Here is a 25121-nt window from a genome sequence, read left to right as displayed (position 1 = left end):
GAACAGGGGACATGATAAAATGGACCCTAAAGCTAGATGCATGTTGATGGTATCGATAGACGATTCCCAATTACCTCATGTGGAAAATTTAAGGTCTGCATTTGAAATTTGGGAAGCTCTTAGGTGAATTCACCATAGAGCCACGCCCGGAGAGAAGGTGAACATTATACGTGCTTTGTATGAGTTGAAACTGAAGCCAGGGGATAGTGTGGTTGAACACACGTCACAGATGACTGAGTATTTCAACCGACTGTCATCTCTAGGTGTAAATTTTCCTGAAAATATTAAAGTTTATACTCTGCTTAGCAGTCTGCATGCAGGGTTTGAAAACTTAGTACTAACTTTACAAGTTTTGCCAGAGGACCAGCTGAATATGAATTATGTGACTGGTAGATTGTGTGAGCAAGAATATCAACATCATCGAAAACATATTGATAATTCAAATACCCCAAGGGTTGGGTGTTCAGATAATTCCCAGCGTGGGGGAACTAGCAGGCAGAGCTGTAAGGAAGCCTCACAAGTGTCTGCTATGGCCAGCAAGTCATGTTTTCGATGTGGCAGCAGGTTTCATTTGATAGCAAAGTGTCCAGAAAAGCAACAGGAATTTCAACAGTCCAAGGTCAGTTTCCGGAGCTACAGGGGAAGACGAAGTGAGAACTACAAGAATCAACGATCCAGAGGGGGAGCAGGTGCTGATAAGGGACTATCTGCAATGGCAGCACAACAGAGTCCTAATAGGAGCCAACAAACCTTGAAGTGGATAATTGACAGTGGAGCAAGTCACAGTTTAGTTCCAGCGACATCTAGTGGCAGCTTGATGAACTGCAAGACATTGCCAGTTGCAAAAACTGTGACTATAGCAGACAATAGTAAACGAGAAATGAACCTTAAAGGCACAATTTATGTTAATTGTTTGCAAACTAACCTTCCTGTTTTCGTTCTCCCAGGAATGAAGAATGGACTTTTGAGTGTGTCATGCCTGGTAAAAAGTGGTTTTAAGGTTGAGTTTGAAAAAGATGTGTGCACCATTTCGAAACAGGGGAAGGAGCTAGTTAAAATTCCCTGTGAGGATGGGCTTTTTGTTTTGGATGAAGAGCAGTTAGCAGCAGGTAGATGTTCAACAGGTGAAGCGCAAGCTAAGTGTGTAAATAACGCTCCTCATACAGGTTGTGCACATCTACTACACAGAAGGTTAGCTCATATATGCTTTAAGTATGTAAGCAAGATGCCAGATTTAGCTGAGGAGTGTAACATTAAACCCTGTCCAAATTTTCTGGATTGTTGTGCTTGTAAACATGCTAAGGTTAAGACATGTAACTATCCTAGATCTGATAGAGTAAGCAAGAAACCCTTTGAACTTGTGCACACAGACGTGTGTGGCCCTATGCCAGTCAAATCGCTTGGAGGTGCGAGATTTATGCAAATTTTGGTGGATGATTTTTCAAGGGCTAGTTGGGTTTTCTTTCTGAAAGAAAAATCACAAGCAGCTTCCATCCTGGTGGATTGGATTGAAGAAGTCGAATGTAAATTTGACACCAGGGTGCATAAAATACAATCAGATTGTGGTGGGGAATATGTGAACCACACGCTGGAGACGTGGTTAAAAAGGAAAGGTATAGTTCATAGACTTACCAATCCCTATTCACCACAGGAGAATGCAGTTGCCGAAAGAAAATTTCGAACATTACAGGAAGCCATTGCTGCTTTGCTGTTTGATTCTGGACTTCCACAGCGGTTTTGGGCTGAGGCTGCACTGTATGCGAATTATACTTTTAACAGAGTGTACAATAGCACAGTAGGCAACACTCCTTACTTCATGCTATTTGGGAAAAAAACAAAAATTGATCATCTAAGAGTTTTAGAGAAAAATCTAACAGTGACTGAGAGAGAGAGGTTTCAGAAGGAGACAGGATTAACATTGGTTAAGAAAGTGAAATACCTAGGGGTTAATATGACTGCTAAGAATGTGAATTTATTTAAGGATAACTATGAAAAATGTTGGATGGAAGTGAAAAAGGATTTAGAAATATGGTCAAATTTGAAGTTATCATTGTTAGGCCCATTAAAATATTTGAGGGGGTCACCCCTCAGTTGGTACACATTGACATTCCAATGACGCACATGCATCATGTCATTGATTGTGCAAGGCAGGCCTTACATGCCCCCCCCCCCAATATTTTATTCCAGTTGGTACCACTGGGTCGATGGTATACAAATTAAATAAATAGATAAACCGCCTTTCTTTGCACATGTTCCAGCTTGTCAATATCATTACTTATTATCATTTTTAAAATTTATGTGCCCTTCATCTGAAGATTTCACAATATAAACATATAGGATGAAAGCATGGCTTTCCCAAAAACAAGTAAAGCCAGGGAAATCTCTCCTCCTCTTTCTTTGGATGGAGTTACAAACTTTGTTGGTCAGGGGGCAGCTGTTGAAATAGTGCATCTTGATTTCAGTAAGGCTTTTGACAAAGTCCCCCGTGATCTTTGTGTGAGGAAGCTGTTAACATGAGGCTGAACGAGGTAACTGTTAGGTGGATTCCACTGACCGAACCCAAAGAGGACTCCTTCATGGTTCCTCATCATCCTGGGGCAAAGTGACAAGAGGGGTGCTGCAGGGTTCTGTCCTGGGCCCGATGTTGTTCAACATCTTTATAAATGACTTGGATGAAGGAACTGAGGGAATGCTCATCACATTTGCAGACGACACCAAACGGGGAGCGGAGGCCAATGTGGCAGAAGTCAGAATCAGATCAAGGGCAGGAATAGTACCACTTTCTTCTGCCTTGGTCAGGCCCCACCCAGAATACTGTGTTCAGTTCTGGACATCACAATTTCAGTACCTTAAATTTTGTTGGCCTGGGGAAATCAAGAAGCTAGGGCTACACATGCCATATTCCTTTTATAACAGGTGGCAAATGTTTATTGAATACATATATTGTCAAGACTGTTGCACCCATCACTCATGAGAAAATATTGCATGATCTTTTAAAATAATCAAATGAAACTTTAACATGTCAAGATGAAAGTCTGCAATTTCATCAGGACATGTTATTTGTTGTTTACTGTTGTAACTATTGCTTTCTCAAAATTTATCTCTGTACCATGAAAATAAATAAAAACAATGTTTTTTAAAAAGACAGTGGGGAAATCATGTGTACTATTCCATTAATCTGCTTGCATGTGTTGAGTGTTATTTGGAGTTATTTCACATTATGTGTTTCTGTGTGTTTAGCACACATGATTGCAGGTGAGACTGAATAAAAGACTTCCTAGGTAATTCCCTTTGACTACTTCTGTATTGTTTCAAATGTAACTTCACTTCCAGATAAAAACAAATAATATTCATTGCTGACAAATCATACCATCGTCAGCTCATTAATCTCAACCCCAACAAATCCAGCACTTAACATGAGCACCTGCTTTCTTCCCATTTCTTAGGTGGAAATAACTGATAAGAAGAAGGGAGATAGACCCTTTCCCTCAAACTTTGGGGATCTGGGGGGGAGTATTCATTTCACCCCTTAGTCCTGCTCCTGAAAGTTTGGCAGATGTGGAGTATTTGCTCACACACTGACATGACTTAAAAATCAACCTTTTTTAAAATAAATGTAAAAATGGTACAGTGGTACCTCGGGTTAAGTACTTAATTCGTTCCAGAGGTCCGTTCTTAACCTGAAACTGTTCTTAACCTGAAGCACCACTTTAGCTAATGGGGCCTCCCGCTGCCGCCGCCCCACCAAAGCACAATTTCTGTTCTCATCCTGAAGCAACGTTTTTATCCCGAGGTACTATTTCGAAGAATTGATGCTTTCAAATTATGGTGCTGGAGGAGTCCCTTGAGAGTCCCATGGACTGCAAGAAGATCAAACCTCTCCATTCTGAAGGAAATCAGCCCTGAGTGCTCACTGCCAGTCGGGCATGTGTCCCTGCCAGAGTCCTACATGTGAGTAGGATGATCCTTAGATGGTTATGGGCCCAGGAATCGGGGCCACAGACTTTGTTCCAGTACAAAGGCTAAGGCAAACCTTTGTGGAAGATGGAACTGGTTCCCCCAATTTACACCAAGAAGGGTCCGATCCACCAGTTGGGTGAAGACTCCTTGGAGGTGCAAAGTGTTGTGGAGTCTGGCACACTTCCCTGTGTTCCATTCAGCTTTCTGTACTTGTAGCAGAGTGTGCACAGCGCTAGCCGCTTGGTGTGTAAGCTTGCAGAAGATAGAGTCCACACGCTGTTCTTCTAAACTAACAGCTTTATTTACAGCAGAACAGTAAAAAGAAACAAAACATCCAAGACAGCAGGCATCTTGCTTCCTTGTTCAGCAGCAAAAGCGAAAGTCAGACAGAACAAAGAAACAGCTTCTCCAGAAGTTGGAGACAGCTCCTCCCCAGAACAGGCAGGACGATGGGTTCTGAGCTGTTAACCCTGTAAGCTCTGATTCCCCATCACACCCCGTCTCGTCCTGCACTGCTGGGGGCTCATAAGTTTCACCACTTACCCCAAAAACAGACCTTTACAGAACTCCCCATGACACTGAAAGCTCAAGGTTTCATGAACCCATCTGCCAGGTTCTTCTGGCTTGAACAGTACTGCAATCTCACCAAACCTAACTGGATACTCTGAAACATATTCTGGAAACGGATATCTAGGTGTTTGGTTCTGGCCTTAAACTGCCCAGACTCTGCCAACTTCAGACAGGGTTGATTGTCCTCCCACACCGCGACGGGCAAACAACAATCTGCAGATTTCTTGAACCAAACAAATATAGAATTCCAATTCCCTGCAAAGCTCAGACAGCACACTGAATTCAGCTTCAGTAAAGGAAAGCGCAATGAGACTTTGCTTCCAGGTGTGATGGCCTGGGATTTGGATTCAGATGCTGAACCTGAGGAATCCCAGCCTGCACAGGATTCCCCACCTCCAGGACCAGCTGAGCCAGGGCTGGGGCATGAGCCTGAAGGGTCCCCACCTGTGCTGGATCCTCAGGTGCAGGCACCAGCTGAGTCTGCTCTGGCTCCTGAGGTGATGGAGGACCCATTGCCTGCAGGTGCTCCACTCTCAGCCCCGTCAGAGGAAGCTGGGATTGCCTCTGGGTCCGGTAACCCTCCAGCCTCTCCTGAGCTGCAGAGGCTCAGGGCAGAGAGGCAGAGGGAACTAAGTTCCTGCAGGTGAAGTGCTCGCCTCCAGGCCAGGAGAGGCGAGTCATCTGAGGATCAGGGCCACCCTATGCCTTGGGACATATAAAAGCCAGCCAGCCCCAGTCCCAAGTTGCGGGAACAACATTGGTGGTTGTCAGTCCCTGCCTGAACCCTGCCCTGCACCCAGCTTCAACTTTTATGGACTGCCTTCATATTGCTTCATCAACCATGGGCTGGACTTGGACCTTGGCTCTTGATTAACCCCCGGGACCAGGACACCGGGACATCCACCCAACCAAAGAGTCCCCAAAACTTACCACCATCCCAGATACGGGTTTCCTGTTAGCCAGATTTGCCCAATCGCTATCTCTCCAGAACATCAGCTTGAGGTCACCCTTAGCTGACAGCTTGAGACAGAAATCCTTGGTATCCTGCAGATACGCAGCACCCTCTTGATACCATTCCAGGCACTCACACTGCGGTTTGTAGCTTCCCTGCTGAGCAGATTGGTAGCAAAAGCAATGTCCGGTCTGCTCCATTGGGACAGATACAACAGCCTACCCAGAGCTGACTGAATGATCTCAGCATTTTTGAACTCAGCGCATTCTACTTGCTATCTTTCACGTAACTTGTCTCCATGGGTGTTCTGACCCCTGAATTCAGACATCCTGAACTTCTCAAGCAGTGATGCTGACTTGAATAAAGTATTGGTGGGGGGCCAGGTAAGGCCCTCCTTGCACAATCAATCACATGATGCATGCACACCATTTGAATGGCAATGCCTATAATGGCAGTGACTTTAAAAAAAGTAAAATTTTGAGCCCAGCAGCTTCCCTTGCCCTGGAGAACACTTCTAGCATTTCATCTCCCCTACCTGTGTCCATTTGGTATGGCCCTTTCCAGGTTTTTCCTGGGCTTTTTGTCTTTGCCAGTAGAAGTCACAATTCTGTGGGTACTCTAGGTGGTGCAGAAAGCACCTAGAAGCTCCCTAGAGGTTGAAGTGCCAATAAACTTCAGTTTTGGGATCTATAAATTCCAATTAGCCAGCAGAGAGTGTCACAGAGCCAGTCTACCTTCCCTTTAAAGCAAACTTGGGTCTCCAGCTGTTTTTGGACTACAACTCCCATCATTCCTAGCTGGCAGGACCAATGGGGAGAGATGAGGGGAACTGTGGTCCGGGAGCTTCTGGGGACCCAAGTTTGGGAAACCCTGCTTCAAAGCAACTTTTGTGTTTGGCCTGCAAAGATGGGACCTGTCCATGTTTGTATTTTCTTGTATTTTGTTTTTCTCATGACCTTTGCACATTTATTTATTTATTTATTTATTTATTTATTTATTTTAAGAGGGAAAATCAAAAGAAAAATTGTATGGCAAGTTGTGGAAGAATAAAAGGTTGTGTTGGGAAAAAACAAAAAAAAACCTGGGGTGTGGCCTCCTCAAATATTTTATTGGGGGGAGGGCAAAGTCCTCTAGGCATTTAAGAGTTGTTGCCTATTCCCTACACCCACAGGCCTCAGGAATGTTACAACATAAAAACACAATATAATAACACAAAACACCACATGTTAAAAGGGCATTAGATGTCAATCAGCCAAAGGCCTGCTTATAAAGGTGTGGATTTGTCTGGCTCCTAAAGCTGTATAATGTTTTTTCCGACCTTTGTATGGATTCTCTGATGGGAAGTGAGATCGGAGCTCCTCCAGAAGCACTTTCCACATTCCGCACACTGATAGGGTTTCTCCCCTGTATGAATTCTTTGATGGGAAGTGAGATTGGAGCTCTTCATGAAGCTCTTTCCACATTCCACACACTGATAGGGTTTCTCCCCTGTATGAATTCTCTGATGGGAAGTGAGATCGGTGCTCCTACTGAAGCTCTTTCCACATTCCACACACTGATAGGGTTTCTCCCCTGTATGAATTCTTTTATGGGAAGTGAGACTGTGGCTGCGACTGAAGCTCTTTCCACATTCCACACACTGATAGGGTTTTTCCCCTGTATGAATTCTTTGATGGGAAGTGAGACTTTGGCTGTTACTGAAGTTCTTTCCACATTCCATGCACTGATAGGGTTTCTCCCCTGTATGAATTCTTTGATGGGAAGTGAGATCGGAGTTCCTCCTGTAGCTCTTTCCACATTCCACACACTGATAGGGTTTCTCCCCTGTATGAATTTTTTGATGGAAATTGAGATTGTGGCTGTGACTGAAGCTCTTTCCACATTCCACACACTGATAGGGTTTCTCCCCTGTATGAATTCTTTGATGGGAAGTGAGACTTTGCCTGTGACTGAAGCTCTTTCCACATTCCACACACTGATAGGGTTTCTCCCCTGTATGAATTCTTTGATGGGACGTGAGATTGTGGCTGTTACTGAAACTCTTTCCACATTCCACACAAAGATAGGGTTTCTCCCCTGTATGAATTCTTTGATGGGAAGTGAGATCAGGGCTCCGTCTGAAGCTCTTTCCACATTCCACACAAAGATAGGGTTTCTCCCCTGAATGAATTCTTTGATGAGAAGTGAGTTTGGAGTTTTCAGTGAAGCTCTTTCCACATTCCACACACTGATAGGGTTTTTCCCCAGTATGAATTCTTTGATGGGAAATGAGATAGGAGCTCTTTCTGAAGCTCTTTCCACATTCCACACACTGATAGGGTTTCTCCCCTGTATGAATTCTTTGATGGGAAGTGAGTTTGGAGCTATGAGTGAAGCTCTTTCCACATTCCACACACTGATAGGGTTTCTTCCCAAATATATTTTGTTGATGGGAAGTGGAATGGGAGCTCTGTCTGCAGCTTTCATCACACTCCAAATTTTTACGTGGCCTCTCCTCTCTGGGGATATTGTCGTGGTCACTGTCGTTCTTGATTTCCGATTCATCACAGTCTGCAATGGAGACAAAAGGGATTAGAGCCTCAGGAACAAATGGAGAAGAACTGAAGGGATTTGGGGAGGTGTTCATTACCTTTGTTGTTTGTCATTAACCAACATATTTATTATGAGATTCTGCTGAGTTGTTGACTGATGCTTTGTTTCATATACAGTAGTGGTCAAAATTGTGGAAGACCTTTGGAGTGTATTTCAGAGGTTTGATGGCTCATAACACCTTCTTTTGGACTAATGTCATAAAATTATATATCAACGGAAAGATAATTTCATCAAGAATGCAATTCAACAAAATTTGTTCATTTACCCATATTCTATCTAATGTTATAGCCAAATAATCAGAAAAAGGAAGCACAACTTGCTTAGGTTGACTTTTGTTAGTGTCTTGTGTGATTGCTATCTAGTTGGTTGGATTTTGTGTTCTTGTAAAACAATAAAATTATAGAAACGGCACAAAGAGTTAACTTGTCAACCAGAAAGCGATGTAAAATTGTACTATTAAGTGAACAAGGCTACGGTTATGAAGAAAGTGATGAAAGATTAGGAAAAAACATAACCAAAGCTGGCATTTCTATATTTTTGAAGAGGTATAAGGAGACTCAGTCATTCCAAAATCAGACCAGAAAAGGCAGGAAAAGTCACAAAGGCAAGTGACAATCGAAGAATGGAGAGACTGTCCCTACATGACAGAAGAAAATCATCTGGATGGATACAAGATGACATGGTACAATGTAATGTGAAGTTGAGTGCAAGGACTGGTCTAAATGTTAGAATTCTAAGGGAAAAGCCATTGTTATCTCTCAAGCAAAGGTTGAAAAGATTAAACCCATGGGTGAACCTATTTAAAGATAATTATGAAAAATGCTGGTCAGAAGTGAAAAGAGATTTAGAAATATGGTCAAATTTGAAGCTTTCCTTGTTGGGCCGAATTGCAGTTATAAAAATGAATGTATTGCCTAGAATGTTATTTCTGTTCCAAACATTGCAAATTGTGGAGAAAATGGACTGTTTCAAGAAGTGGCAGAAAGATATTTCTAAATTTCTAAAAGCCCAGAATAAAATTTAAGATTTTAACTGATGTAAAGGAAAGGAGGGGCTTTGCTCTATTACGAATCAGCAGCTTTTTGCTGGTTGATATTAAGGCGTGGCGTAGCTAATTGGATTGGACCCCAATTAGCCGTAGCTTAATCAAACTGCAGCCTGGCACGCTTCCCTCTCGCTGCTTCGATCCTCCGTTCGTCACAATTGCAGAGTAAAAACACAGCGTGCTGTTGCTCCTCGGTGTTTAAAAGATCAAACACACTGAGACATTAGTGTGTTTATATCTCAGTGTTTATTCAAGCAGTAAAACAATAAAAAGACCTCTCTTGGTTTTTCCCGGGACTCCGAGCGCTCATGGCTGCTTCCGTCCCACAAAGAAGCAGAGACAAACAGGCAGTGGAGTAAAGCCACTTCCTCTAGTCACGCGTCAGGAATGGAGAGACGTCACCCAGAACTCCTTAACCCTGTGAGTTCTGAAACCATCCACAGTTGAAAGACTGGCTGATTCTTGAGAACACAGACATTTTGGACTTGGAAGGTTTTAATAATGCCTTTGGGTGGCATGCATATTTATGGTATGACAAGGTTAAGGTTCATAAAATGTTTAAAAATCATATTGTCAGGAAAGCACTATTTAATGTTTGGATAAGATACAAAGATTTACTGGAAAATAAAACCCCAAGGTGGTTGTCACCGATGGAAGCTAAAGCTTTTAAAAGACTTAACATGGAGTCCAATTGGCCAAAATATTGTGAGATCTTGGAACAAGAGGGAGACAAATGGAAATTGCAGGGTTTTGAGAAATTAAAGAGTAAAGTACGAAATTGGCTTCATTATTATCAGATAATGGAGGTTTATAAAATGGACAAAAAAATCGGATTCCAGGTGGAAAAATCGAAATTAGAAACAGAATTGTTAGAACCTAAAACTAAGAATCTGTCTAAGATGTATAACTTGCTGTTGAAATGGAACACTCAGGATGAAACTGTGAAGTCTGTTATGATTAAATGGGCACAAGACGTTGGACACAACATTATGTTTGCTGACTGGGAACAGTTATGGAACACCGGTTTGAAATTTACGGCATGTAATGCCTTAAGAGAGAATGTTATGAAAATGATTTATAGGTGGTACATAACTCCAGTCAAGCTTGCAAAAATTTATCATTTGCCTGATAATAAATGTTGGAAGTGTAAAGAGACTGAAGGCACATTCTTTCACCTTTGGTGGACTTGCCCAAGGATTAAGGCCTTCTGGGAAATGATATATAATGAATTGAAAAAAGTACTTAAGTACACTTTCTTGAAGACACCAGAGGCCTTTCTTCTGGGCATGGTCGGCCAATTGGTGCCAAAGAAGGACAGAACCTTCTTTATGTATGCAACAACAGCAGCAAGAATACTGATTGCGAAATATTGGAAGACACAAGATTTACCCACTCTGGAAGAATGGCAGATGAAGATTATCGACTATATGGGATTGGCAGAAATGACTGGCAGAATCCGAGACCAGGGAAAAGAGTCGGCGGAAGAAGACTGGAGGAAATTTAAAGATTATTTGCAGAAATATTGCAAAATTAATGAATGTTAGAATGTTGTTGGACAGAAATTAAGTGACAGATAGGTAGCCGTGTTGGTCTGCCATAGTCAAAACAAAACAAATTCCTTCCAGTAGCACCAAGGTAATACCAAGAACTGACTTAGAAATTAAGTGGTTACCAGCTGTAAAGTAAAAGTGGAGTAATAAGCTAAAATAAGTTATAAATAAGTTATAATAAGGATTTGCTGAGTTAAGATTCAAACTGGAATACAAAAGGGGGAGGTGAGAGGAGGTTCGAGAAACAAGGTAATAGAAATAAGTTTTGGAGACTATATTTGTTTTGTTTTGTTTTGTTTTTTCTTTTTTGATTGTGTATTTTTGTATTTTTGTATTTCAGTTTTTTGTATTAAATTGGAAACTCTAATAAATATCTATTAAAAAAAATTAAAAAAAGAAAAGATTAAACCCATGTTAACTAGACAGCAGAACAGTGGAACAGTGTTATTTGGAGCAATGAGACCCAAATCTCCTTGCTTGGTAGTGATGGCATGAAATTCGCAAGAAGAATAAGAGAAGATTTACATCCTACTTGCATTACACAGACCGTGAAACACCCAGATAGTGTTTTGATCTGGGGTTGTATGGCAGCAAAAGGTGTGGGCAAAATGTACGTCATTAATGCCCTAAAATGCATAAATGAAATACTTGCGCCCAAACTGAAGCGTTCCTCAGGTGATCTTTTCCCAGATACTGAAGCGCGCGCGCACACACACACACACACACACACACACACATTCTATTTTATACTTCAACAGGATTCCGCTCCATGTCATGTTGCTGCTGTGTACAAAAGGTGCTTTCAAGATAAAGATATTTCACTGCTGGAATGGGCTGGGAATAGCCCAAACTTTAACCCAATCAAAAATCTATGGAGCTGACTAAAGAAACTTGTTAGTCAGAAACAACCAAGCAATAAAGCCCAATTAACAGAGGCAATAATTTAATCTTGGTTTCACTTTATTACAGCTGCAGAACTAAAAACTTGGTTCACTTCATGGGAAGGCATTGTAAGGCCGTAATTAAAGCTAAAGGTTACCAATGGTTACCAAAGGTTTCACGTTTTTTCTTTATGACTGCTGTTCTAATAAATACTCCTTCATAAAATTCATTGCATTACATTCTTCATTAAATTATCTTTCCATTGCTATATAATTTTATGGTATTACTCCACACAAAAGGGGTGTTATGAGCCATCAAACCTCAGAAATACACTTTTCACAAAAGGTTTCCACAATTTTGGCCACTAGGAGAAGTTCACTTTAAAGTTAATGTTCTTTTTATATGGGATCAGATTATTATTTATGTTTCATGTTTATATATGTGTTGGAAGCGGCCCAGAGTGGCTTGGGCAACCCAGCCAAATGGGCAGGGTATAAAGAAAAAATATTACTACAGTGTTACATCAATTTAAGAGCAATCCTGTTCTGGAAAAGATTAAGTTTGTAAATCATCATCATCATCATCATCATCACTGCTACTACTACCTGAGATTCAATAAGTCTAGCTCTTCTCTGAGATGAAATTTGTTTGGCCCAACCATGGCATCCCCTCCATCTCCATTGTCAGTCATTTCTTTGATCAACCCAAGACTGACAGGAGCAAATACAAAAACAGAAAACCTGAAGCTACTTATGTGGTGTCTGGTACGTTTCCACAGCTCCAGAATTCCCGGACTTGTAGCAGAGCGGCACAGCGAGTGCTGCTTGTGTGCGGGAGCTTGCAGAACACAGAGTCCAATACACTGCTCTTCCTCTAGACTAGTTACAGATAGGTAGCCGTGTTGGTCTGCCATAGTCAAAACAAAATAAAAAAATTCCTTCCAGTAGCACCTTAAAGACCAACTGAGTTAGTTCTTGGTATGAGCTTTCGTGTGCATGCACACTTCTTCAGATACACTGAAACAGAAGTCACCAGACCCTTCTATATAGTGAGAAGGTGGGGAGGGGTATTACTCAGAAGGGTGGTGGGAATGGGTGATTGGCAGATAGCTGTGATGAGCCTGTTGACGACTCTTAACGACTGCAATAGGTCTTACAGGAAAAAGCAAGGGGTGAGAAGGTGAAAAATGGCTTTGTCATGTATAATGAGATAAGAATCCAATGTCTTTGTTCAGACCAGGTCTCTCCATGGTTTTAAGTTTGGTAATAAGTTGCAATTCAGCAGCTTCTCTTTCCAGTCTATTTCTGAAATTCCTTTGTAATAGAACAGCTACTTTGAGATCTTGTATAGAATGTCCTGGGAGATTGAAGTGTTCTCCTACTGGTTTCTCTGTCTTGTGATTCCTGATGTCAGATTTATGTCCGTTTATCCTTTGGCGTAAGGTTTGGCCTGTTTGTCCAATATAGAGAGCTGAAGGACACTGTTGGCATTTGATGGCATACACAATGTTAGACGATGAGCAATTAAATAGTCCCGAGATGGTATGTGTGATGTTGTTGGGGCCAGTAATGGTGTTGTCCGGGTGTATGTGGCAGCAAAGTTGGCATCTGGGTTTGTTGCAGGCTCTGGTGCCAGTGTCCATGTTAAGTCTGGTAGTAGTATTATTGTGCGTTTGGAGTTGTTTAAGATTGGGTGGCTGTCTGTAGGCAATGAAAGGTCTTCCTCCCAGTCTGGCTCTGTTGATCTGTTGTCTAACTTCATCTGCTGGGTATTTTAGTTCTAAAAAGGTTTGCTGTAGATCTCTTAGGTGAGAGTCTCTGTCTGTAGGTGAGAGTCTCTGTCTCTCTGTCTACAGACAGAGACTCTCACCTAAGAGATCTACAGCAAACCTTTTTAGAACTAAAATACCCAGCAGATGAAGTTAGACAACAGATCAACAGAGCCAGACTGATACCCAGAGAGAACTTGCTGCAAGACAGACCCAAAAAAGAAAATAACAGAACACCTCTAGTCATCACATACAGCTCCCAAGTTAAAACAGTACAACGCATCATCAGAGATCTACAAACTCTCCTGGACAATGACAGTTCTCTTTCTCAAGCTCTGGGAGGAAGACCTTTCATTGCCTACAGACAGCCACCCAATCTTAAACAACTCCTAACCCACAATAATACTACTACCAGACTTAACACGGATACCCATTCCCACCACCCTTCTGAGTAATACCCCTCCCCACCTTCTCACTATATAGAAGGGTCTGGTGACTTCTGTTTCAGTGTATCTGAAGAAGTGTGCATGCACACGAAAGCTCATACCAAGAACTAACTTAGTTGGTCTTTAAGGTGCTACTGGAAGGAATTATTTTTTTTCCCCTCTAGACTAGAAAGCTTTATTGTATGTACAGCAAGATAAACCATCGGAAGATGCAGACATTGCGTCTTCCTTGTCTCAGCAGAAAGCGAAAGTCAGAAAGAAGAAACAGCTTTCCCGGTTGTTATGAAAGCTCCTCCCCAGATGCAGGACATTCTGAGCTGTTAACCTTGTAAGCTCTAAACTTCACAACTTATCTTTCCTAACAATTATGAAGCTGACATTTAAGATGGCCTGGGCAGTTCTTGTCAGAGTTGCGTTCGATCAAGCGACTCCTCCAGTCGAGCCTTCGGATTACCCTCCAAAGATAATTAGCGACCTGAGCCTCTGATAAGACTCCAGGCACGTTTCCCCCCATTACGCAGAGTATCCAGCACAGGGAAGGACGAGAAATATGAGCTACATGCTAAGAGTTTTATTGCTAAGCTATGCAGACAGAAAAAAAATACATCCTCTCTCTGTGAGAGCAGAGAGCAACTGAAAAACAAAGGAACAGGAAACCAGTAACATCACATCCATCTCTTGTCTTCCGTGAGACTTACAACAGTCTGGAATGTCTCTGGAATGTAAACAGAGTCTTGTGACTCCAAGAGCACTGCACAGTGGCAACACACAGAAACTAACAGTTCAGGCCAGCCCAATCATGGAAGAAAAAGGAATAATTTGAGGAAGATTGTTCAAAGAAAAAACTGTAAGTTACTGTATATTGTGGGGGGTGTTATGTTCCCAGGTGTTATAGGGGCCACGGTTGAGCTCTGTGAAAATAGATGAGGTTGGTCACAGAGAGGTATTATTTGAATTTCCAGGCAGATAGGACGATCCCACAGGGAGGCTTACCAAGAGAGGCCACGATCCCATGAGTCTCCTCCATGACGTCCTTATGCAGAGCTCTCTGGTCAGGATCCAGGAACGCCCACTCCTCGTCTGTGAAACGAACGGCCACATCTTCAAAAAAGACTGGACCCTAAAAGAAAAAGGGAAATGTCCTCCTCTGAGACAGCAGAAATATGATCTGCTACACAATGCTCTGTTGTTTCCTTCCTGTAAATTGCGGCGTTGTTTCAATAGGATAGTTTTGCAGCACATTTTAATTATGGGTGCTTATTTTATTCTGCCTTTTAGTTATGGGTATTCGTCTTTGTGCAAATAGTTGGTACTCCACCTTGTGTTTTCCAAGTCATTCTGCCTACTCAGATGGGCAGATGGAAGGATCCACTTTTTCCTCTCCTCCTGTGCTGTTCTGGGAAGGTTCCTTCCCAATGCCCTGGAGCCAAATTCAAGGGGTTCATTGGGGCATGGAGAGGGGGAGGGGAGGAATGGGGGCAGGCCCCATTTTGCAGCGGATGGGGCTGGTTAGGTGACTCCAGACCACTATTTGTTCTCATTTGTCCACTGCTTAGAAACCAATTTTTGCTTTCAGTGATCAGTCTAGAAATAAGATAATAAGAAATAAGAAATAAGATAATAATTTGGATGTTCATCTGTCTTGTATGATCTAGCAGAGATTCCTGCATTGCAGGGGGTCTCCTGGCTCTGAGAGACAAGCAGGGAGGGTGGATTCTGGCGGATGGAGAGGAGCCCCTGGTGGCTCCTCCTCCTGACTCATCTCTGCCTCTCGACCTCCCTCCTCCCACTTGCCTCCTTCCTCTTCTGCCTCTGGTTCGGGACTGCATTCTGCCACAGAGTCTCCCAGCTCACTAAGCCCTGTTACCCCTTGTTGCGTTCACAAAGTAAAGGAAGGATTGAACTCTGATTAATAAGAATACACACAGAGACTTGAATCAGCAAGACTCATAGACTCATAGAGTTGGAAGAGACCACAAGGGCCATCAAGTCCAACCCCCTGCCAAGCAGGAAACACCATCAGAGCACTCATGACATATGGTTGTCAAGCCTCTGCTTAAAGACCTCCAAAGAAGGGGACTCCACCACACTCCTTGGCAGCAAATTCCACTGTCAAACAGCTCTTACTGTCAGGAAGTTCTTCCTAATGTTTAGGTGGAATCTTCTTTCTTGTAGTTTGGATCCATTGCTCTGGGAAGGGTGTGTATAATCGTGTCTCAATGTGCCTGTCCGTGTGCACCCCTGACCCAGGCAGTTTTTATTCACAAAAGAACTTTTTACAGAGTGTTCGTAAGAACCAATCAGATTTCTTCTGAGCATTTCCACAAACCCACGTGGGGAGAAAGTTAAACCACCATAACTAATTAAGCACGGGGTAAACAAAGAACAGAACTACAAATAAGACATTTGGCAACCCCGGAGGTGATAAACAAGCAATACCTATGATAAGGATGGCCAGGAGGACAGCAATCATTATCACCTTCATGTGAGATCTGCTTCCTGGCCCTAAGATTAACATCCTACATCAAAGAAACTTGCCCACTATCTTTATGGCCCAGGATGCCTGCCTGTCTAAGCAACTGGGCTGTGTACATGACAAGAGAAATGGCCAGCAGAGGAAATGGCCAGAGATGCAGAGGTGTAGATTGATCAAGAATCATATCAAAATAGTTTAAACCCAGTCAATGCAATGCTTTCATTGCTGACACAGATGGCTTACTCTATATTTGTTATAATTCCTCATAGCAATCTCACCTGATCCTTACAACCCCTTCAGCTTCTGACACCTCCTCTTCCCAGGCTTCCCCCTCTGACCGCTCATCCTTCCTCCACCTCCACTCCTTGGGTTCTGAGCCATCTTCCCTTCCTGGTTCCCCGGCTGCTTCCTCCCACCATTCCTCTGTGCCCAACCAGTCCATGACATTGCTCCATCCCTCGGCCTCTGTCCCCACAAGGCAGCTTCCCCTGACCTGATCTGGTTCCACAGCCGCTGCTTCCCTTCTGCCCCCATGAAAAGGCAGATCAGGAGGTCTTGCCGGCATCCTTCTGCCACCTGCAAGAGAGAAAAGGTAAGCAGGATGCCAGGCGTGCCTGCTTCTCTCACAGGGGAAACAGGGCATCTCGAACTACAGATGGGCCTTTGAGAAAGACTTACTTGCTGAGTGCATTTTGATGTTTGTGCCCATTTCATATGTTTGTTTGTGCAGAAATGCATCTCCCTTCCTCTGAACCCTTGTTCCCAACTGTCTCCCCCGCCCCAAAACAAGATGAAAAGAATGCTCAGATGAGTTGGGAAACCAACAGAACGAGACCGAATGGAGGAAAACCACCTTCCTCCTTACCCAGTGGCCTCTCTCTGGTGTCCAACGGAGGCCTCTCTGCCTCACAGGAATCCAGGTCCATTTCTGCAAAATGATCCCTTTTCTGAAAGAGCAACAAATATTCAAAACAGAGAATGAATGGCAAAAAATGTTAGAAAGAGATGACAAAAAGAGAAGCTTTAAGGGTGTTAGATCTCATTCCCAGAAAAAGGATGGGCCAACATTAGAGCATGATGGGATGTTCTCTGTCCTGTTTGGAGCCCCTTGGGACTATCCAGAGGAAAGTCTCTCTCACCTGCTTTCTCTCCTCTGCCTGACTCAGGAGGAAACCTTCGGCCAGGGCCACCGCCTGGGAACTGGTCTCCGCTCCACAGTCCCTCACCCAGCTCTCCATCTCCGGTGGAAGAATAGCCAGGAACTGCTCCAAGATCACCAGGTCCAGCATCTCAGCTTTCGTGTGCCTTTCTGGCTTCAGCCACTGGTGGCAAAGGTGGTAGAGTCGGCTGCAAACCTCTCGAGGTCCTTTGGCCTCCTGGCAGCAGAACTGCCTCAACTGTTGGCTCTGCACCTCTGAGCGGAGGGTGTCCTCCTCACCATGGATCTTCTGCACACAGTTTTCCCAGAATCCCCCACTGCTCCCAGTTTGGATGGCATGGCCTCTTCCTTCTTCAGGGCCAGCTGGGTCTTGCTCATCCATCTGTGCTCTCAGGAAGTCTCTGAGAGATCGGAAGGAACCCTTTGGTCTTCTACCAAGTTCTGGCCGTCTAAATGAGAAGCTCTAGCAAATCCTACAAAGCAAATACATTGTTCTGTTACAGAATTTGTAGGTCAGGAGAAGAAAAAGATTCCTTGTGGGAGCATGGATGAGTCTTGCTGGGAACTAGGGCTGGACTGCACCACATCCCAGACCATTGGCTATCTTTTTTTGGGGAAAGAGGAGTAAGAGGAGAAGAAATATGTCTCTAGCCTTCTAGCAATGCAAATTGTGGAGGCAACGGAAGGGATTTCAGGGAGATTAATCAACCTGGTTTCTGCTGCTTTCCAGTCAATGCGTGAAGTCTGAACTGACTGACGAGGGAGTCATTTGTATCTTGTGATAAATGGATGCTTGGCTCTAGTGGGGGTCCTCACCCGGGGGTCCTCAGGAGTTGCTCCACCTCCACCCTCACCCCCCACTCCCCTGCTTCTGTCTCCTTTTCTTGCACATGGACTCTCTGCCGCTCTCCAGACAGACTCCTGGGGTGGGGTCCCTTTTTCTTTGCTCTGAGGGCCAGGTACATATCTGGCCAACCCCCTGAGGGCCAAGTGGGTGGGGCCAAAGACATATCCCTTGCAATTTAGCCGGGTAATCTATTATTATTATTATTATTATTATTATTATTCTCTTAGATGGCTGAACACACACACAGCCATTGATGCCAAGGTCCCTGGAGGCTCAGTGAGTAGCAGCGCCCATTTCTGGCTCGGCTGGTTTTCCAGCAACAATCCCTTTGGGAGAGAGAGGATGTGGTCCTGGGATGCCCTGCTCTGGGGGCGAGGGGATGGCTGCAGTGGCCTCCGTGGGGAGCTGCCCTGGGAGACACTGGGAAACTGGTCCCCAATGCAGCAGCCAGACTCTGGGCTGGGGTCCCTCTCTTTACTCCTGGCCTTTCTCTCCCACCTTTTTTTTGGGGGGGGGGGCTAGTCCACCTCCTCGTCCAGCTTTGGAAAACCATTTGCACATGTTTCCTCTGTTGTGCAATGGGACTCCTTTGTTTGAAGAAGGGAGATTTCGGGGGAGTCGTTTTTTCTGAAAGGGGGGGGGCGGAGGGCCAAATGAGTTTGGGATCCTCTGATCTGCAGGAAGGAGAGCGTGGCAGCCCTGGCCCCTCCCTGGCAGGACCCTCTCCTCCCCCCTGACTTGGGGTCCCCCCCCCGCAGGAGCAGATCAGGCCCCCCAGGCCCCCTCCCCTGCTGCAGCCCTGGGACCCCCACCAGATCCCAGAGAGAGAGAGAGGAGACTCACCAGATCCCAGGAGGGGGCAGCGAATCAGCCCTTGCAGGAGAGACACCCAAGCAGGGAAGGACTGGGGAGGGGGGGGGCTTGGCTCTGGAGGACCTGCCCCCCTTGCTTTCCTGTCCTCTCTAGGAAGGCAGCTCACTTCCCTTTAACCCTTGCCAAGCCGAGTCCCTTCAGCTCAGCCCTCTCTCAGATTCTTATTATTTTTTATGCATTTAGGGGGGCAGCTGCCCCCCCGGCTCCGCCCATGTCCAGGTATCCTTTTGGGGGTGAGGCTCTTGGCTGGACTCTGAGCATCTATCTCCCTCCCTTGGCCAGAAACCAGAGGAAGAGCCTGCAGGGAAAAGGGCTTTGCAGGAGGCAAGGAAGCTCCTCCTGGAATTCCGGAGTGGAGAGAGAGGAGGGGATCCCAGGGTCATCTAGTCCAACCCCCAGCAATGCAGGAATCTCAGCTCCAGCATCCAGGGCAGATGGCCCTCCGATCTCTGCTGAGAAACCTCCCAGGAAGGAGAGTCCCCCACCTCCCCAGGGAGACCTTTCCCCTGCCCAGCTGCTCTTAGGTGTCCCTCAAGGCAGCGGGTCCTGAGTTCGAGCCCTGATGAAACCATTGCACTGGCTGCCAAGGAGGAACCCAGGGAAAGTTCATAATAAATAAATCCTAGTCTCATCATGAATGAGTAATACCTTTTAAGGCTAATATACAAATGTATGCCATTCCCTTGTCCAGAAATGCTTAATTGCTAATTCAATGGACTGAAAATGGATGGTTGTTGTTATTATTATATTTAGGGAAGCTTTTAATGTTTGATGGACTATTGTATTTTACAATACAGTGAATTGGCAATAGATTGGCAGGGTCTAAATAAAATATTAATTAATTAATTAAATTGATCAGGTGAGTGTTCTCCTTCCGAAAGAGGCAGGTGGAATATCCACGGTTGCTAATAGCATAGCGTTGAAAGTGCAGGGAAATGTGGGGAGCCCTAGAGCATCTGCTTGGCATGCAGAATGTCCCAGGGTCAACCCCTGACACCTCCTGCAAGGGCTGGACAAAATCCCTGCCTGAAACTCTGGGGAGCTGCTGCCAGTCAGTGTAGGCCAGGGGTCCTCAAACTATGTCCCGCGGGCTGAATCCAGCCCTCCAGGATCGTGAATCTGGCCTGCGCGGCCATTTCAGAACCCGCCAAGTGTCTGAGGCTGAAATCATCTCGCTGCCCGCTCAGTCAGTCCCTGTGTTGTGCTGAGGTAAACGCCACTGGCGTGGTGGCGGCTCTACCAATGAAAGGCCAGGGGGTTTCACTCGGGGACGGGCAGTGTTGTCTTTTGGCTTGAAGAGCGAAGCTGAGTTTGGTGGAGGAACGCAGACTTGGATCAATTCGGTTTCATTACATAGACGTTTACTTTAAAGGTGGGAGAAGGAGGTATAGTCCTATTTGTGTGAGTGGCACAGGGGTCTTTCCACTCATGTGATTTACATGCTCTGAAAGTTGGGATCTGTTTTGAGATTTAAATTTTAAAAGGGTGGAGTGGAACTGGATATTGACCATCTTGTTAGCCTGGGGCAGGGGTCAGCAACCGTTTTTAGCCGTGAGGTGGTCCACCATCCCTCAGACGGGGGCCAGACTAAATTTTTTTTTGGGGGGTGAACCATTTCCTATACCCCACAAATAACCCAGAGATGCATTTTAAATAAAAGCACAGATTCTACCCATGTAAAAACACGCTGATCCCCAAATCATTCGCGGGCCGGATTGAGAAGACAATTGGGCCGCATCCAGCCCCCAACCCTTAGTTTGCCTATCCCTGACCTGAAGAGCCACATTCTGGTGAAGGAGGCCAGGATTGGGCCCCAAGGCTTGGGATGTCCCTCCCCTACCATAGGACTTTGAACCCAGGAGAAAACTCTTGGAATAGCCTTGCCAGGTGCTCAGGGACGGACTCACCTGTCCCCATGTCCTTCTCTTTGCAGATGTGCTGCGGTTGCACATCCCTCCCCCAGGGGTGAGTATTGGAGAGAACCAGAACAGGGACTCAGACCTGCCCTCCTTGCCCTCGGCACTCTCGGATGTGGAGAAGCCCTCTCTTTGTGAGGAACTGATAGCCTGACTTTTGCCTTTCATCTGCTGGAGGAAGATCAGCTGTACCTGCCGGAGGTGATCCAGAGCTGCCAGGCAGCTCAGCTCAGGGGGCTCTGAACCTGAACCCTGAAGTGCTCCAAGCAGGAGGCGGCCAAAGCCATCCTGGTGAGTGATGGGTGGTGTGGGGAACCCCCATGGGGAAGTGCGGGAGGGAGGGGCTTTGGGGAAGGGGTTGTCCGTCTGCCGGAGAGGAGGACCTTACTGGCCTAGGTTCATGTATCCTGTTTGAAAGGGGAATCATCTTAGGGACTTCTTGTGAAAATCTGGGTCAGGAATGCTGTTCCTGGAATGGACAAACACACAAGACGTAACCGGCTGTGCAGTCACATAAACAATACTCTTCTATATATTCTTATCACAATATCAAATGTTTATCTTGCACATAAACAACACATAAAGTGCAATAATATAGATGAGAGCCAGGGACTCCATGGTGGGGGCAGCTGAGGGCCGTTTTGGCCCAGACTGGCCCCTGACCCTGAGACGCTCTTTCCACCCACAGGACCTCCGATGTTACACCCTTTGGGAAAGTGGAGAGGAACAGAAACCAGCGGCCAACAGCATCTCTACTCAGGTGGCCTTTGCCCGAAGGTCCCCCCATCTCAGAGCACGTAGCTCTCCCTCGTGGATTCAGTCCTTTGAACACTTCCATCTCCCCAAGAGGCTCCCAAGGCTACTCATCCTCTGTAGTTGATAACAGACCTAACAGAAAAAAAAGGCTTCCTCTTCTGGTGACACCAGAGAATTCTAGAAGACATTAACCCTTTCCATAGCATTATGGATACACGATTCCCACAGACAAGTTTCTTGGCAAGACAAGGTCCTTCGCTGACCATAGAGTGTCCTCCTCAGCATCCCCAACAAAGGAGCTGGGTTGCAAAAACTCCAGCAAAGGGATGGGGCAACCCAGGCTAATGGGCAAACCAGGCTAATGTCTAGCTAGGAAAGCGAGACCCAGAGACAGTTGTGGGAGACCTAGAGATCGGCTTTCTCTGTGCCGGAGCCAAAGCTGCGACAGATGGAGAAGCCAGACCTGCTGGGGGTGTCCATGCTGTGAGCCCCTCCATCCTACACTCTGGTTGAATTTGTGAGTAAATAAAACTATATGGACCTGGGACCCCTGGAGTCTCACTGCCCAGAGATGGGAGTAGTTTGCAAATATGCATACACACACACACACACACAGAGTCCAGCTTGCCAGGATCAAAGAACTGCAGAGAGTTCTGAATTAGACCGTTGATCCATCTACCTCAGGATAGCCTACACTGATTGGCAGCAACTGCTCTCTGGGGTTTCTCTCCCAGCCTTACAGAACACTCGGATTATGCAGAGCATGTTATATATCTGAATTCCCACTCAACAGATTGTAGGAATGCAAAATAGAATCGTAGAGTGGGGAGGGACCCTGGGGGTCATCTAGTCCAACCCCCTGCAAGGCAGGATAATCAGGAGACGTTTGACAAAGGCGCCCTTTTGGAGAACAAGAACTGCAGGATCCTCCTGCGGAGCTCCCGGGTCCGGATGCCGTAAATGACGGGGTTGAGCACCGGGGGCAAAATGAGGTAGAGATTGGCAATGAGGATATGTGCATAATGGGGGATGTTGCGTCCGAAGCGGTGGGTGAGGAAGGAGAAGAAGGCAGGAGTGTAGAAGACACAAATGACTGCAACATGAGAGCCACAAGTGCCCAAGGATTTGAGCCGGGCCTCTTTGGAGGGGAGCCGGAAAACAGACTGCAAGATCAGCACATAGGACAAAAGAATGAGGACCACATCAAGCATGAGGATGGTAATAGTGAACAAGCCATAAATCATATTGATCCGGATGTCGGCACAGGCCAGCTTGGCAATGCCCATGTGCTCGCAGTAGGTGTGGGCAAGGATGATGTGGTCGCTGCAGAAGGGCAGGCGGAGAGTCAACAGGGCAATGGGCAGCACAAATAGGAATGTCCTCAGCACAACGGAAGCACACATCCAGGCTACCCTTGCCTTGGTCAAGATGGTGGTGTATCTCAGAGGGTCACAGATGGCCACGTACCTGTCAAAGGCCATGGCTAGCAGCACGACAGACTCCATCCCCGTGAAGCTGTGGATGAAGAACATCTGAGCCAGGCAGGCCCCATGGCTGATCTCCCCAAGGCCAAACCAGAAGATGGCCAGCATCTTGGGCAGAGTGGAGGTGGAGAGGCCCAGGTCGATGGCCGAAAGGACGGAGAGGAAGTAGAACATGGGCTGGTGGAGGCTGGCTTCCGTTTTGATGATGAAGAGGATGGTGCAGTTGCCCACGAGAGCAACGAGGTAGCCGAGGCAGAAGGGGATGGAGATCCAGGAGTGAAGCGCCTCCAGCCCCGGGACCCCCAGCAGGATGAAGGTGGGGGAATAAAAGTGGGTGGCATTCGAAAGAGGCATTCTCCTCCTGGACCCAGCCAGAGAACAGGTCACTGAGACCCTGCCAAGAAGAAGAAAACAGGCCAGCATTTTCCTCCATGGCTCCTCATGGACACATAGACCCTTTCCCAGCAATCCTGTTTCATGTTAAGAAAACAATTGTGTGTTTGTGTGGAGGGGATGAGCCTGCCAGCTGGATTTGGCCAGAGTGTAGGTCCCTGTGTCCGACCAAAGAAAATGAAAAAAGCAGTCTGCACGCTGCTGTATGAGGAACTTTCCTGTCTGCTCCTCCTCTCCCACCCATCAATTCATTGGGCCAATTTAGTCTGACAAAACTGGTGGGGGTGGCGGCTCTCCACTTTCCTCATCCTGTACATGGTTCTGTATTCTTCTGTCATGTGTGCCCCCCCCCCCCGCCACCACCACCACATTTCCCACTAATGTCTCCTTCATCAAAACCAGCCTTTCTCTGTGGGGAACCTGATTCCTCCATCACCACACACCCTGATCTTCTCATTCACCTTTTGCAGCTCCACAGTGACCGGAGCTGGACATGCCAATTGCAACAAAGGTTCCTTGGAAGGAGAGGTAACTTGCTGCCCTCCCCCTTCAAAAAATGATCCCACCAACTGTCCCTCCCTCCCCATCTCAGCCTCTTAATCTCAGGGTCAAGCCCCATGTTGGGCAAAAAAGTCCCTCAATGTGGGGAATTGGACTAGAAGCACCTTGTGGTCCTTCCAACTTGTCAGTTCTATGATTCTATTACTCCCCTCCTTTCCACTCACCTTGATAGGACCTTTTGTTCTGCCAGCTCACCTACAGATTCACACAGCAAGGTGTGCTCTGCTGAGCCACAGAGTCAAAGGTCTACTGGCAGCTGCATCGTGGATGGAGGAGCATCCCTCAGATCTGACTCCACTTGGCTGACCAGAAAGCAGCATTTATAGTGTTTCTCTGGAGGCGCTAGGGTGGACAGATGGTTGGGAGTGAGAGTAAAGTTGTGGGTCTGTGTGCAGAAGCCTCCTTTGTAGAACTTGCAAGGAATCCCTTTGAGACAACACAGCTTGAGGAAGGGCAAGGCTCCTGGTGCCGATGTACAAGGACTTAGGGAATATTGTTGCTTAAGTTTCCAGAACTAAAAACACAGCTGGTATTACAAGTATAGAAGGGAAAACACAACTGTGTTCTGTTCCCAGACAAACCCCACTGAGACCTGGGTTCAAGTCCACCCTCTGTCAGGGATTCCGCATGTGGCCTTGGGCAGATCTAACCAGTGCTTTTTTTCTTTTAAAAAAAAGTTTAGGGGTACTCTCCTTTTGACACAAGAAAATCACCATTTTATAGTTCAAATCAGGAAAAATAAATACAGTAAATGGACAAAAGTACAAAGATTCACAAAATGTTTAGGGGTGTGCGTACCCCCAGAAAAAAGCACTGTGGAGGTGCTAGGGTGGACATCTCGGGGGGTTGTTTCACTGTAGAAAGAGCTTTGTTCCATCCCAATTCCCATGG

The 25121-nt window shown here is 45.7% G+C and overlaps 4 protein-coding genes across 11 annotated transcripts in view; 1 reads left to right on the top strand and 3 right to left on the bottom strand.

Moving 5' to 3' along the window:
* The window catches only part of LOC309340953 (uncharacterized protein), a 233778-nt gene extending 214602 nt beyond the window's left edge, over positions 1–19176 (bottom strand). For 2 of the 8 annotated variants that reach the window (XM_081860244.1, XM_081860250.1), the window contains exons 1-3: positions 19091–19176; positions 17381–17873; positions 17095–17188 (exon numbers count right to left, since the gene is read on the bottom strand). In XM_081860244.1, coding sequence (XP_081716370.1) covers positions 17095–17188; positions 17381–17782 — 496 coding nt within the window. In that variant the 5' untranslated portion in view covers positions 17783–17873; positions 19091–19176. The remainder of the gene's footprint in view (positions 1–17094; positions 17189–17380; positions 17874–19090) is intronic. The other 6 variants (XM_081860247.1, XM_081860246.1, XM_081860248.1 and 3 more) reach the window with 6 other exon arrangements.
* The window catches only part of LOC309341012 (uncharacterized protein), a 188440-nt gene that overhangs the window by 34887 nt on the left and 128432 nt on the right, over positions 1–25121 (top strand). The gene's annotated exons all lie outside the window — the stretch shown is intronic.
* On the bottom strand, positions 6572–9801 carry LOC309340593 (uncharacterized protein; the record flags this gene model as incomplete). The annotated part of the gene is made up of 2 exons (XM_081859479.1): positions 6572–8032; positions 9738–9801. The coding sequence occupies 2 exons, from the start codon at positions 9799–9801 to the stop codon at positions 6774–6776; spliced, it is 1323 nt and encodes a 440-aa protein (XP_081715605.1). The 3' UTR covers positions 6572–6773.
* On the bottom strand, positions 22570–24019 carry LOC309341145 (olfactory receptor 52E4-like). Its single transcript, XM_081860657.1, has one exon. It carries the CDS (start codon positions 23697–23699, stop codon positions 22668–22670), a length of 1032 nt encoding a protein of 343 aa, XP_081716783.1. The 5' UTR covers positions 23700–24019; the 3' UTR covers positions 22570–22667.

The sequence above is a fragment of the Podarcis erhardii genome, assembly GCF_964252035.2.
Source record: "Podarcis erhardii genome assembly, chromosome: 4".
NCBI lineage: Eukaryota > Metazoa > Chordata > Lepidosauria > Squamata > Lacertidae > Podarcis > Podarcis erhardii.
The sequence above is the reverse complement of the archived record's forward strand: the minus strand, read 5'-3'. Positions and strand labels throughout refer to the sequence as shown.